The sequence below is a fragment of the Capricornis sumatraensis genome, chromosome 9 (assembly GCF_032405125.1).
Source record: "Capricornis sumatraensis isolate serow.1 chromosome 9, serow.2, whole genome shotgun sequence".
NCBI lineage: Eukaryota > Metazoa > Chordata > Mammalia > Artiodactyla > Bovidae > Capricornis > Capricornis sumatraensis.
The window spans coordinates 97288576-97303407 of NC_091077.1; the positions used below are offsets into that span (position 1 = coordinate 97288576).

Below are 14832 nucleotides of genomic sequence, written 5' to 3' on the forward strand. Positions count from 1 at the left end.
TTCACTATGACTTGTCTGTCTTGGGTGGCCCTGCAAGGCACGGCTACATTGCTTCAGTGAGTTATGCAAACCCCTTCCCCGTGACTAGGCTGTGATTCATGAAGGAGAGCAAGGTCACAGAGTAAAGGTTAAATCCCCAAAACAATGAACACTTAAAAACTGAAATTAAAATAAAACATAATTGCAGAAAAATATGAGTTGCTAAGGGGTAAATTTAACCATATATTTCTCCACTGAAAAATCACAGCACCTGATGAAATTAAAACCTGACAAAGGAAATACATCAAGTGTAAATAAGTTAGAAGTCTCGATTATTGTTAAATGGTCAGTATTCTCCAAATTGATTATAGATTCAATATAATCTCCATAAAGACCCTAGCAGGCTTCCTGGTAGAAATTGACAAGTCAATCCTAAAATATACATAAAAAAGCAAAGGAATTTAGAATGTCAAAATGATTTTGAAACAGAACAAAATTTAAAGTTCACACTACTTGATTCCATGATTTGCTATAAAGTCATCAAGGTAGTATGGTGTTAGCACAGATATATGAACTAACAGGCCAGTACAGGGAACCCAGAAACAGACCCACACGTAGAGGGCAGTCTTTCTAACAGGTGGTATTAGAAAAATGGGATATACATATTCCAAAAACAAAGAATGAGAAAACTTACCCCTACACACAATTTTGATCCATACTCATAATACATATAAAAATCAACTTGAAATGAATCATGGACTTAAAAGTATAATCCTCCTAGAAGAAAACATAGAAAAATCTTTGTGACCTCCAGTTAGGCAAAGATTTCTATACACAATTAATGAACCATAAAAGAAAAAAAGTGGATAAACTGGACTTTATGAGAATTTTTTTTTAAAGTCTGCATTTCAAAAGAGATCATTAAGAAATGAAAACACAAGTCATACACCTGGAGAAAACCTTTGCAACTTATTCTATAGATGACTTGTATCAACAGTTGTTTTATAAAATTGGAACAAAAACATGAACAGATACTTTACCGAAGAGATAAGGATGGCAAATAAAGACACTAAAAGCTGTTACCACTCATCATTAGGGAAATGCAAATTATCACTGCACACTTGTCAGAATGGCTAAAATGAAGAAAAAAAAAAACCTACACTACAAAATACTAACATGAATAGAGTAATAAGAACTCTCATCTGGTGGGAATATACAACGGTATATCCACTTTGAAAAATGATTTGGCAGTTTTTTATAAAGCAAAACATATGTTTTACCATACCACTGAGCAATCCCACTCCAAGGTATTTACCAAAGAAAGAAAAGAATATGTCTACCAGAAACCCTTACATGAAATGTTTATAGCACCGTAATTCATAATAACCCAAAGACTGAAAACCCAGTTGGTGAATGGATAGAAATAAACTGTAGTACATCCAAGAAATGTTACACAGTGATAAAAAGGGGATTTTTGTATTTCACTTTAAAAATAATGCAAATGCAACCTATTTCTCTTGCATTATAGTGTCTTTACAAGTTGTTCTTTACTTGTCAGTAGGAAAAGATGGTGGCATGCCATATAAACACATTTCCTTTCAGAAATATACATTAAAATGTCTTATATTTTCCTATTACATACCACATCTCTAAACATTTCTTCACAAAGTATCATTAGATTTCCTAAGGAGCCATAAGTTACAGAAACCAATTTTTCATTTATTTGTAAGCATATATATGCACATTTATTTGTAACAGTGGGATTAACCTGTTATTCACATCAATAAAATAAATATTAAAATCCCTATAAATATTACTTGGGCCCTTCACTACCAACTTTAATTCATAGAAAATGAGACTTAGTTGTTTCTATATTTCTCAAGTGTCTCAGATGCTTTTTATTAGATTTAAAAACTGAAACATAGTAAACAGACTAGTAAGAGAGATGCTGGTAACACACAAGTTTCCATTAATACTAACCTATCGGGTAACAGTGGCAAGAAAGAAAAGTTTGATAAGGCTGGCATTTATGGAACAGCCTTTCTGGGAGACATAAAATAATGAAGAAAAAGTAGAACTGATATGTGAGGCACTGTTTCAGGTGCTGTGGATACAGCAGTGAACAAAATAAAGTAAAACTACATTTTAGTGAAGGGACAGCCAATAACCAAAAAAAAAAAAAGTCAAATAATAGTTCAGCATTAGAAGAGAAAGCAAGATAAGGAATGTAAAAATAAGGGCAAGGAACTTATATTGAGACCTGAGATGATACTTAAGCTGAGACTTCAATTAGGTGAAGGAATATGTTTCTTGCAAATTAGGGAGGGATGAAAACACTCTTGATCCAAAGACCCAAGATTATTCTTGGGTCTATTCGGAAAAACAATGGAAGTAACATGAGTGAGGCAAAATGAACAGAAGTAGCTAGAGGGAAAGTGTCATAGATTAGAGAACTGTGAATGCTGAGTATATTCATCAAAAATTATAGAACATTTGGAAGTTTTTTAAACTGTCATTGGTATAGAATTGAATCAAGTTTTACTATTTTAAAATTAGGTATCTATTAGATATCTTTGGAATTCACCTGCCAATGCAGGAGACACAGGTTCTATCCCAGAGTTGGGAACATCCTCTTGAAGGGGAAATGGCAATCCACTCTAGTATTCTTGCCTGGAAAATTCCATCGACAGGGGCACCTGGTAGGTTTCAGTCCATAAGGTTGCAAAAAGTTGGATATGACTGAGCACACACACGTTAGATATCTAAGTGGAGATGACTTTATGGGGAGTGGTTAAGTTGAAGATACTTAGCACAGAAATGGAAAGAGAAGGAAAAACAGTAAAGCTGTTGAGACAGGGAACTGAAGTTCAAAAGTCACAGGCTAGAATACTATAGGAATTCCAGAAAGTAAAACTAACTGGGCAGAGGCAAGACCTGAGCAAATAAATTTAAAGAAAACCACACCTAGACTTAGCAGTGAAACTACACCACCAGAGGCAAAGTTCAACTCCACAGCTCATTCTACAGACTGGAAATCACAAGGCAATGCACATTTCTGCATGTGAAGTGTTAATATGTATGTCATCAATGCAGGCAATGATCATTTAATAGAATCATTATAAGCTAGGGAATTCCTTGAGACTGTTTATACCTCTTCAATTTAATATTTAGATCAAAACTCAAATGTAGAGAAGAACATGAAATTAAAATTAAACATTTCATTCATTTGGGAGTTTGACTTACCAATCCCATTTCAAGTAAAGGTTGGGTAAATATTTTTAACTGAAGGACAGGGTGGCTGATGGGTCTTTAACAATAGAAAATCTGGCACATGAAGCCCCCCTGGAGACCTTGTATAGTGACTTGAAAACAATCTGAAAACTATTTTTTAAATTCTACTTTACCAAGTAATCTCATCTTTCATTATTTAACATAAGTACTACTTCCTAAATCTAGGTCTTTCTTTATAAGGAATCCAAAGATTATCTGTAATAAAATCAACCTGTTGCTGCTAAGTCACTTCAGTCGTGTCCAACACTGTGCGACCCCATAGACGGCAGCCCACCAGGTTCCCTCATCCTTGGGATTCTCCGGGCAAGAACACTGGAGTGGGTTGCCATTTCCTTCTCCAATGCATGAAAGTGAAAAGTGAAAGTGAAGTCCCTCAGTTATGTCCGACTCTTAGCGACCCCATGGACTGCAGCCTACCAGGCTCCTCAATCCATGGGATTCTCCAGGCAAGAGTACTGGAGTGGGGTGCCACTGCCCCTATTAGGTAGGTGCTAAAATAAGTAAAAAATTAGCATAAAGCATCCTGCAAAATCACTATCAACATAGAGTCTTTTCCAGGATAAAATAGAATTTTAATTGAACTTTAAATATGTCTAAAAGTAAATGTCTTAAGAATTTTAACACAGAAGCTTTGCCATTTTCTCCAGATATTTTGTTGGTGAACTACTACCTAGCTGCTTCCTTTTAAATGTGTCCCATCCATCAGGCTTGCATAAAGTGCTACAATAATATGTAATAGTTTGCATTTTTAAATTGAGCCTTGAATGTAAATAATCTGTTTAATAGAAGTATCTATGTTAATATGCTTAAACATATTAGTTCAGAAACTTTTAACAGTACAGTCACATTTACCAATTCATAGTGTTTCAGATGAGGCTGGGAAAGTCTAGGGAAAAAAAACCCTTTTTAGAATTAGTTTTTTTTTCAAATCCCACCTTAAAAACGCTCAAAGTTATTGATAGTCCAATGATCATTTTCTAGTCGGAAACAGTATGTGGTGCATAGTATTATGCCATCTACCTTTTGTGTATATTCTGGATAAAGCTCAAGGAAATGAAATCTGGGTAAACCAACATATAATCTACACAAACCTTCCATTAGTTAACTTCAAAGACAGAGCTCAAGAGAAATTACATGTGTAGTCTACATTTTATGCAACTTCAAAGGTTCTCATTTTATTAACCCACTCACTCTGAAATTAACAAACGAAGCATTCTCACTCGTTTTTCACAGCTTTCCAGTCTGAAAATTATTTTCTAACATACCCTAAACAAAGAATATTTTCTTTATACGAAAACAGACCATTGCTTTTAATAAGAATCATTTATTGTATATTTTTAAGGTGGAGGGTTAATTAGTACAGTACTATGCATAACCTCATTCTTAAAAAATTAAACACAAATGGATAAAAATGGCAAATCAGAATGAGCATGTAAAAAGACAAAAATTAGGCATATTTTTATAGAGCATGTTTCCTGTCATACCTATGTACTGATGTTTTTCTCCATTTTGTCTTTAAAAATGTATGACTTGTTCCTTTTCTACATAACTGCTGATTCTTACAAAAAATGAACATATTTGCCATCAACTAATAAATGTTACATACAGTTGTAGATTTTTCATTCAACTCAGCTGATTAGTTGCCTGAAATACTCAACATAGCACTGTTAAGAAAGTTAAGAGTCCATTCCATTTATCTCAAAAATGTAGTACTGAGTTATTAAATTTTCACAATAGGATATAATGCGAATGTCCCAGCTACAAAGTGATGAATGGAAAATGTCAACCCTGATCTGTTAGCTGTATTATGATTTTAATAAGCATTACAAATTTTTTATTAAATGTTATACTGTGGAATAAAGTAATCATTTATACTAATAGTGGAAAAAATAACTCTTACAAAAACGTATACCAGCATTAAATTGTTTTATCACTTTTATAAAAATTGAGTTATTCCACAAGTTATCTGACATACCAGGAAATGACATTCAAGATAACTATCTAAACAGAAATCACTGCTGTTAAAAAAGGGTTGGGGGGATATAGAAGCTCTGTTTAGTACACATAGTGTAAATTTTAGACCTAACTGGATAAAAGGAAAATATTAAAAATATATCTATAGACAAATATCTGTACATCACTCCCACAGCTAATCTATAGACACATTTAAGAATATTACAGGAATATATCAATATACTTATATTTGTCAAAGTTAAGGTTCAAATGTGTTATATCACAGCACACATCCAAGAGTGTATGCCACAAGATTAAAAAATTCCCACTGAATATAACAAAATAAAAAAAAATCTGTAAATAAATATAAGGCATTCTAAAATAATATCTGCAGAAAATCAAGAGTCCAGCAAAGATTTCTATTATCTAAATTTTACTTCATATATTCTTCAAAATAGATTTAATTGTAGTGCCACAAATTAACAATGTTCAACTGCTTACCAAAATACTCTTTTCTGGAAACTAAATGTTACTATTAAAAAAAAAAAGTTAGGTGCTTGAGGGAATAAGAATGCAGCAGAAAATTACAGGAGCCCACATATCCTTTTTCTTAAATTTAATTTGTCATATATAAGGTTTTTATATACAGTCAGTGTGCATTTTAACAGTTTTTATTAAAAGTCAATCAAGTTTATCTAAAATGTTACCTGGCTGCATAGCACGTTTGACATTATTGCCCACATGAAAAGGAAAACAAATGGATTTACAATAACTTTTGGCCTTTTGGATCCTGGAAGTGTTCACAGACCTACCCTTTTAAACCAAATGCATCTGAAAAAAATGTTTCCAGAGCATGCAGTTTAGATTTTACAGATCATCTCACCATTCTGTTACACAATACTGACTAAAAAAGGGAAAAGGAAAGAAATAACATGTATCTAATAAAATAGTCAATATAAAAAGGACTATAATGGAATTAAGTGGCCCCTTTCCCCATTTTTTTACATTCTAAACAATGATTCCATCAAGACAAATCATTAAAAAGTGTTATTACACTGATATATATATATATATTTAAACAATAAGAAGGCCTGAGTTGGTAGGGAAAGGAACAGTCAAAAAAAGCCTGAGAAGGGGAAGGAAGTAAGGAAAGCTCATTTAATTCATTTACAATAATTTACAGCCATTGTTTGTGTGTGTGTAAAAAGGCATAATAATAGATCACAAACAGGAAATTCCTGGCTATTTTACAGATATAGGTACAGAATTTAAATATTCAAGCTTGTGATGAAAAGCGGCAAGGTGGTCGCAGTGTACAATGTAAACAAGTAGCTTTGGAAAGTGAATAAAGTCCTTGAGTGTGTTTTCTTTATTAAGAAAAGAACTCTCTTTCATTCCTTCCTGAAACATGATCACAGGTAAGAGTAAAGTTCATATACAAACATAATTTAAATGGACGTCAGTCTAAAATCACTGACTTAAAAACAGTTTTATCCAGCCTACATGGAAGGGCAGTGTTGAGGTCCCTGTAATAGTAAACATTTTCCATTTCTTTAAAAAAGAAAAAAAAATAGTACTACAATATTTGTAGTACAGTGCAGCATAATCCTTAAATATAAAAATATTTTCTCTTCTGTTGGGATAATAGACCTTGCATCCTGGAAAGAAGTAACAATACTGTTACTGACAGAAGATCTGTTTATATCTTTCAAGTCATGTAAGGCAATTACTGTGTTGGTTTATGATATATGGCTAAAAGAAAAGTCCAGAAAGACAGTATCAGTTTTTGTTATGTTTTCCGACTACTCCAGGTATGCTCAGGTGTACTTTTGTGTTCAATTGAGTGTTCAAATGGAGATCTGGAGCCATAAGGAGACCTCTGGTCTAGTGGAGATCTGGGACCACTACTGGAAGCTCTATGGTCCATCTGCCAATCTGAGTGATACCTATAATCCCTGGAAGATTTATGGTGTGCATATTCAGAACTTGATCGATGGTCTGAATGTAACCGATGATCTGAATGAGAACGATGATCAGAATGAGTTCTGTCTTTTAAACTTCCTTCCAGATTTGATCTGTGGTCTCTACTCCTGTGATCATCCAGTTTTCTGTGTTTCTCTCTATCATTATAATATCTAATAAAAGAGAAATTAGGAATTTTAAATTAGCAATGCCAATTAAATGTTTCCAAATAAATCTTATTAAAAATAAAACAAAAATAATGCATACTTCTAATTCTATACAAATTCAGTGTTTCAACACAAAATTTCATAAGTGAGTTCATTAAAAATCACTGAAAAATTATCTCTGCATGTCTCTGGAAAAACTATTCCATTCATAAAACTAAAGTGAAACCATACCAAGCACTTGAGATGGCATCTAACTTCACAAGGCCATTTAAGATTGGTTGCTACTTTCTCTTCCATGCATCATTTGTATTAATGCCTCTTTACTGGAATTAATTAATTAGAATTAAGACAACTATATCCATCTAAAATACCCTTGAAATCAGAGCCTTTTGAGTCTGCAGCAGGAAAAATAAATAAAAATATCTAGAACAGTCTATGAAATGAGAACTTTTATTGGTTAGTGATGCCTATTGAAAGCTTCTTTAATCTGATTATTTATATAGGAAGATTTGATATACAAATCATTGTGAAATTTAATCCACACATAAGTGTGTGGCAGTCTGCTAAAAATTTATGGGAGTTTAATGAAAAGTAATTTCTAAGATGTTTGCCTTTTCAAAAATACATCAAACATAATTTAATGTTTTTTTGTTCACAAAAGGTCCTTATTATAAGCAATCTAAACTGTTATGCAAGTCTGTGAAATTATAAACATTTATCACTACAAATATGGCTTTTCTTTCTCACTGTGTGCTTTCCTAAGTTTATAATGTGGCTGTGCATCTCGGAAGAAATTTCAGTGAGCACAACTAAAATACAAAGAAACCTATTAATTTCTTAATTTCTGATCTTTTACTCTTCTCGGTATTTTTATTTGGCTTATTAAATGAAAATATCCCCTTGTCAACAGGAGTAAAATGTATTCTGTTATTATATTCCAGTTGTTACTACTTAGACTTAAAAAAAATAATAAGTGGAGAAAACTTCGTGATTTCAAGACTATCTTCAGATTGCTTTAAATTTAACCTCAATGAGTTGTTTTCACATAAATTAATTATTCAAACAAAAATTAGGTTTTTTTAATGCAATGGAACGCAGAATTCACCATCACACCTCAGCCACAGTCCATCAATGTTTTATTTTACCTCACTATATTGTGATAAGTATTTTAGCCCATATTCTCCAAACCAACAACGAATCCCATGACTAATTATAGAACTCCCTACACTAAATATTTTTTATTGTATACTCTGACCTTAAATTTATAATTAAAAACCCACTTTTATAGAGAAATTTATTTTTTCTTATTTAACCTTTATTTTACATAAGATGAGTTTTGATTACCTGAAAACTGAATTGGTCAATGAAGTCAAACACAACAAATAAAGACATCAATATGCAAAATTTTAAAATTGCCAAGTTTACCTGCTGTCTTGCTTGTAGTGATCCCAATCACGATGATCTTTACCATTACTAAAAGAAGAATAAGGTCTCTTCCTAGAGTCATTCTTCTTGTATGAATCTCCCTGATGTCGGTCTTTATGATGATCATGATATTGAGATAAGTGTCTGTCAGATGAATAACTGTCCCTGCTACTGTCATCATGATTTGTATTCTCTTTTAATCTTTCCACATCTGTTAAGATAAGTGTCCAACTTCTGTTAATGACTTAAATAAAAAAAGGTAAACAAAATAATTTAACTGCTAGATTATAAGAACTCCTGTTCCAGCTCCAACCAACAAAAGTGAGAAAGTCAAAGTGTTAGTCACTCACTCCTATCTGACTCTTTGAGACCCCATGGACTGCAGCCAACCAGGATCCTCTATCCATGGGATTCTCCAGGCCAGAATACTGGAGTGGGTAGCCATTCCCTTCTCCAGGGGATTGTCGCAACACAGAGACTGAACCTGAGTCTCCTGTAATGCAGGTGGATTCTTGACTGTCCAGTTCCCAAATACAAGCAATTAAAGCATTTAGAAAATAGTTTATAAAAAGTCATACTAAGGCTTATGAACAGGTTTACTTTAATCTGAAATGTGAAGAATTACAACGAAAAATTTAAGGTCTATTTTCTTCTCAGACTATACTTTTATGACTCTTGCATAAAGCAATTAATCACTTAATTAATTAGATTAATATAATTAGTCTATTAATATTAACTAATCTGTTAATATTCCAAATAATTTTTTGAAAATATGTTCAACAATTCTATATTTTCTAGAAACTGGTAATAGTGATTTATGAAAAGTTAATAAGCTAAAAAGGATTATTAAGATACTAGATTTAACATGGGCATGTATCATCTAAAACACCTCACCCTCTCAGCGAAAAAAAAAAAAAAGCCAGTTTTTAAACTGACTTTCCAAAACAATTAACAAGACTGACTTACCTGGATTTCTAATCACTTGCGTATTCAAGCTGCTGTTCTGGTCATTATTTTGCTAAAATAAACACACATATGTAAGTCTTTTAAGTGGCGTCAAACAACATTGTAAAACATGAAAAAGAAAATTCTGATGCTAAAAGAAGTTTTCCTCTATTAGAATGTATAAATGTAACACTGCTGCTGCTGCTGCTAAGTCGCTTCAGTCGTGTGGGACTCTGTGTGACCCCATAGACGGCAGCCCACCAGGCTCCCCTGGATTCTCCAGGCAAGAACACTGGAGTGGGTTGCCACTGCCTTCTCCAATGCATGAAAGTGAAAAGCGAAAGTGAAGTCTCTCAGTCGTGTCCGACTCTTAGCAACCTCATGGACCGCAGTCTACCAGACTCCTCCATCCATGGGATCTTATATTTTTTAAAAGCAGAAACTATGGGTCTTATGACTTAAAAAAAAAAAAAAACTGAAATAATTTTACTTAGAGAAAAGCCACAGAAATAGTACTGAGAGTTCCCATATGCTTTTCACCAGTTTCTCCTAATTTTAATGTTTCTTATATAACCATAGTATAATAATCAAACCTAAAAAATTTATACTTTAGTACAATACTCTTAACTGAACTACAGACTTTATTCAGATTTCACATTTTTCCACTAAAGTTCTTTTTCTCCAGAACTCAATCTGGGACTCAGGTCCTCTTTGTTTCCTCCAATCTGGGACAGTTTTTCTTGTCTTCTAAGACCTTGACACTTGATGAGTACTAGACAATTACAGAGTATTTCTCAACTGGGGTTTATTTGATATTTTCTCATGATTTGACTCATGAGATTCCTTTTCGCCAAGAATTCCACAAAGTGATGTACCTTTTTCATTACACAATACAGGGGGTTCATGATGTCAATATGTCTTATCACTGGTGACATTAATCTTAACTGCTTGTTTAAGGCAGCTAAGGCAGAGTTCTCCTCTACAAAGCTATGATTTTTCTCTTTGTTATCAATAAAGATCTTGGAGAAGATACTTTCAGACTATGCTAGTGTCTCGTTTTCTTGCCCACTAATTTTAGCTTTCTTTGGAAGCTCTCACCTGCAACAATTTTTACTGTGGTATTAATACTAATAGAGATTTTCTATTTCCCTTATTCCTTTTACATTTATTAGCTGAATTCTTGTATAAGGAAGAATATCTGTTTTAATTACATAAAGAAAAATGATGCATTTACTTACCTGGGATTCCTGCCGTTTTTTAATAGCATGCTTATATAATTTATGTAATTTTCTTGCATCAAACTCAGTAAACTTAGATACAAAAATCCACAGGTTTCTAGAAGAATAAAAGGCAAATTAGTCTGATCAAAAATACTTAGTTTTTAATGAAATCCCTTTAGTATACACAGAAACACACACATCTTAGCCCTCTCTGGAAAAAAGTCTCAGGATGTTATTTCTAGCATTAAAAAAAAGAAACCAACAAAAAAACCTTCGTAAGTGGGTAAAATTCCCAAAAAAACCTAGACAGTGTTAACTTTTACTTCTCTTCCAAATTCCTTCATTTTATAGTCTTTGAAGATTTGAAACTAAAGAGAAGTAAACTTACAAATCAGGAAGGGATTCATATTATGGTTCAGATTAGATATAAAAGGAATGAACTAGAAGTAAAATATCATCAGAAAACATGGATTAAGCTTGTGAAAGAGAAGTCCTGAATAATGCATTAAAAGGTACTGTCATTTTATAATTGTGATGTAATGGTCAGAAGAGTAACATGATCAGACACTGTAAGCCCAGGACAGTATTCCATGTTTACGCCTCTCTTCCCATCCCAATGCTGGGATTAGGATTAGTAATTGACCATGGTATTCCTTCATAAATTCAGATGCAGTGTTTGGATTAGTCTCAACACAGCTTCTTCAGAGCCACTACAAATCAGTGACATGTGAGTTGAAGTCTGTCTGCCATCACTATAATAGTAATAATTTCATATATTTACAATTTTTCTCGACCCTCTAGCTTTCCAGTAGGTATGTTAAAGATTTTGAATCTTGCTTACATAAACAGAGTAAAGAAATTACTAAAGAGCCAATGATGGAGGTTCAGTGGACTACCTAACATCAATATCTTTACTGAGCTCAAGCAACAGATTTTAAGTGATTTTTTTTTTTTTAATTTATTTTTGGCCATGCTGGGTCTTCGTTGCTAAGTGGGCTATTCTCTAGTTACGGTGAATGGGACTAGTCTTTAGTTGTGACGTGTGGACTTCCCACTGCAGTGGGTTCTCTTGTTGCAGAGCCACGGGCCCTAGGTGTGCAGGCTTCAGCAGTTGTGGCACACGGGCTCGGCAGATGCAGTTCTCAGGCTCTAGAGCATGGGCTCAACAGCTGAGGTGCATGGGCTTAGCTGTGCCAAGGCATGTTGGATCTTCCTGGATCAGGGATTGAACTCATGTCTCCTGCACTGGCGGTGGATTCTTTACCACTGAGGCACAAGTCCACACTTATGTGATTTTTAAAAAAATAATAAAACCCTGTATTTGTGAATAATGACTTTCCCAAAGAAAGTCATCTCTCAGTGATAGTAACAGAAGTAAGAAAGTCTAAACAAGCAAAAATCCTGAGCTAGAAAATAACTTTTCTCATTCCTTTCTATGGGAGAAATAAAATTATATAACAACAGCACTTAATTTGGGGATTTCTTAATAGCCAAGACGTATTTCTCTCAACTACCAAGCATCAGTTGCCCAGGACAACAAAATATACACTGTCAGGAAGTCCTGAATGAGATAACTGTGTAAAGTACCTAACCTGTACCATCCTTCACGTAGGGACAGTCAGATGTAGCAGAGAATTTTTAAAATAAACAAATGGGGTAATAAGACTAAGTGACTAGGTAAGGCCAAAAGACAGGGTTCCTAATTCTTTTTCCACTAAGATCAAACATTCCCAGCCTTTTGATTTTGAACACAGATATGTGTGAAGAGCTGCTTGCTTGTAAACTACTAAATCACAAAGCGTTAATAAATTCTGGAAATCAGAAATCTGTGTCATACAATAACTGCAAAATTATCCCAGCATATGTACATACAGAGATGGATAACTGGTGATTTCTAAAAGAATTCTTAGCAGTGTTGTTAAGTCAGATGTGGCTTTCTCAAGTGCTTTCTTTTCTTTTTTTAATTTAGTTTGGGACAGCTGTTTGCTTAACTGCACTAAAAGATGATACTGCTTCTTCATCAATATTTGGGTCTATAATTTTACAAAAACTATAAAATGTATTGCAATTTAAAGAGCAGTCATTCAAACCCTGTATTTAATGTGCATATATATGTATAATATTCTCAAAATTTGTTTCTCTAGTAATACTTCATATAGCCTGTAAATTTTGGCTACTTAAGTAAAACATGCAGCATATTAACAAGGCTTATCAAGTTATCAAGACTAATATTAGCAGGCTTATTTAAACTAATGGAACATTTTCATAATACACATGCATAACTATTTTGTTAATTTTTCAACATGAAAATTTTCATACATCAAAGATACAAAAGAACTTTACAGTGATCACCCATATACTTAACACCTAGATTCTCTTATTAGCATTTTACTGTGCCTGCTTCATCACATATCATTCCATATAGCCATCCCTCTCAATCGCTCTAATTTCTGTTTGCATTTCAAAGAAAAAGTATAGGTATCAGTGTATCTCCCCCTAAACACTTCATGCATAGTATTAAGTAGAGTCAATATTACTTAGCTTTTTTATTTGAAACATTCTTTAGACAATACTATTCTCTGTAATCAATTATCAATGAAATGAAAGAAAGAAAAAAGAGCTAATATCAAGTCATGAAAAATATCAGATAGCGGTTGGGGAAATCAAATCATTCAACAACTTCAATATTAAATATATTAAAATTTTTCTAATTTACATACTAATTAGCCAAATCCTATTATTATCCATTGTTTGACATTAAACTAAAGCAGCTTATTTTGAAATTAAAATTTTAAAAAAAGCAACTGAGAAAAAAATGGGTGAAGAACCCGAGTATTTTTCTAAAGAAGACATACAGATGGCTGATAGGTACATGAAAAGATGCTCAATATCACTAATCTTCAGGGAAAAGCAAATCAGAGCCAAAACGAGATATATCACTTCACACCTAACAGCTATTGTGAAAAAGGAAAAACAAGTGTTGGCCAAAATGTGGAGGAAATGGGCTCCTCATGCACTGTTGCTGGGAATATAAACTGGTATGGTCACTATGGAAAACAGCATGTAGGTTCCTCAAAAAATTAAAAATAAAACTACTATATGATCCAACAATTCCACTCCTCTGTACTTCTTTGAAGGAAATGAAAACACTAATTCAGAAAGATATATGCACCCCCAAGTTCACTGTGGCATTATTTTACAAAAGCCAAGACAAAGAAGCAACCTAAGTGTCCATCCATAGATGGATGACTAGATAAAGAAGTAGAATTCTCTTACACACACACACACACACACACACACACACACGCAAACAAAGAAATATTACGCAGACATAAAAAGGAATACAACCTTGACATTCGGGACAACATGGATGGACTCCAGCTGGGGAGAACCTACAACAGAGATAGACTCACAGAGGACGAACGGGTGGCTGCCAGAGGGCACATGTGCAAGCGCGTGAGTGAGACGGGTGAAGGGCATTAAGAGCACAAACGGCCAGTTACGAAATAAATGCGTCTCGGGGAGGTGACATGCAGCACAAGCAAGAGAGTCAACAGCATGAAACTGTATGGTACCTAATCTATAAAACTATCGAATTGTGATGTTGTATACCTGAAACTAACAGTGGAAGTTAACTACACTTTAATAAAGTAAAATGCAAGTTTTGTCTTGTTTAAAAATAAATGAAATTAAAATTGTGACTAATGTTATTGGGTTCTATTAATGTATAATGTACTTGAGTTATTCGTTAAAGATAATGTGCACATTCTAGTTTTCATTTTGTTGTTTATTACAACAAAAGGCTAAAAAGAATCAGCATGTCTTTATGTCCCCCCTCCCCACAGCATGTCTTTAAGTTTTTAAGAATATTGTGTTAGGGAAATGGTCAT

General features: G+C 33.6%; 1 protein-coding gene across 1 annotated transcript in view; it reads right to left on the reverse strand.

The window, feature by feature from the left end:
* Positions 1–4750: 4750 nt before the first annotated feature.
* Positions 4751–14832, reverse strand: part of CHD1 (chromodomain helicase DNA binding protein 1) — a 70439-nt gene continuing 60357 nt past the window's right edge. Inside the window, exons 33-36 of the mRNA XM_068981129.1 lie at positions 10961–11057; positions 9744–9795; positions 8778–8988; positions 4751–7358 (exon numbers count right to left, since the gene is read on the reverse strand). Of these exons, the coding sequence (XP_068837230.1) occupies positions 7013–7358; positions 8778–8988; positions 9744–9795; positions 10961–11057 (706 nt within the window). The 3' untranslated portion in view covers positions 4751–7012. The remainder of the gene's footprint in view (positions 7359–8777; positions 8989–9743; positions 9796–10960; positions 11058–14832) is intronic.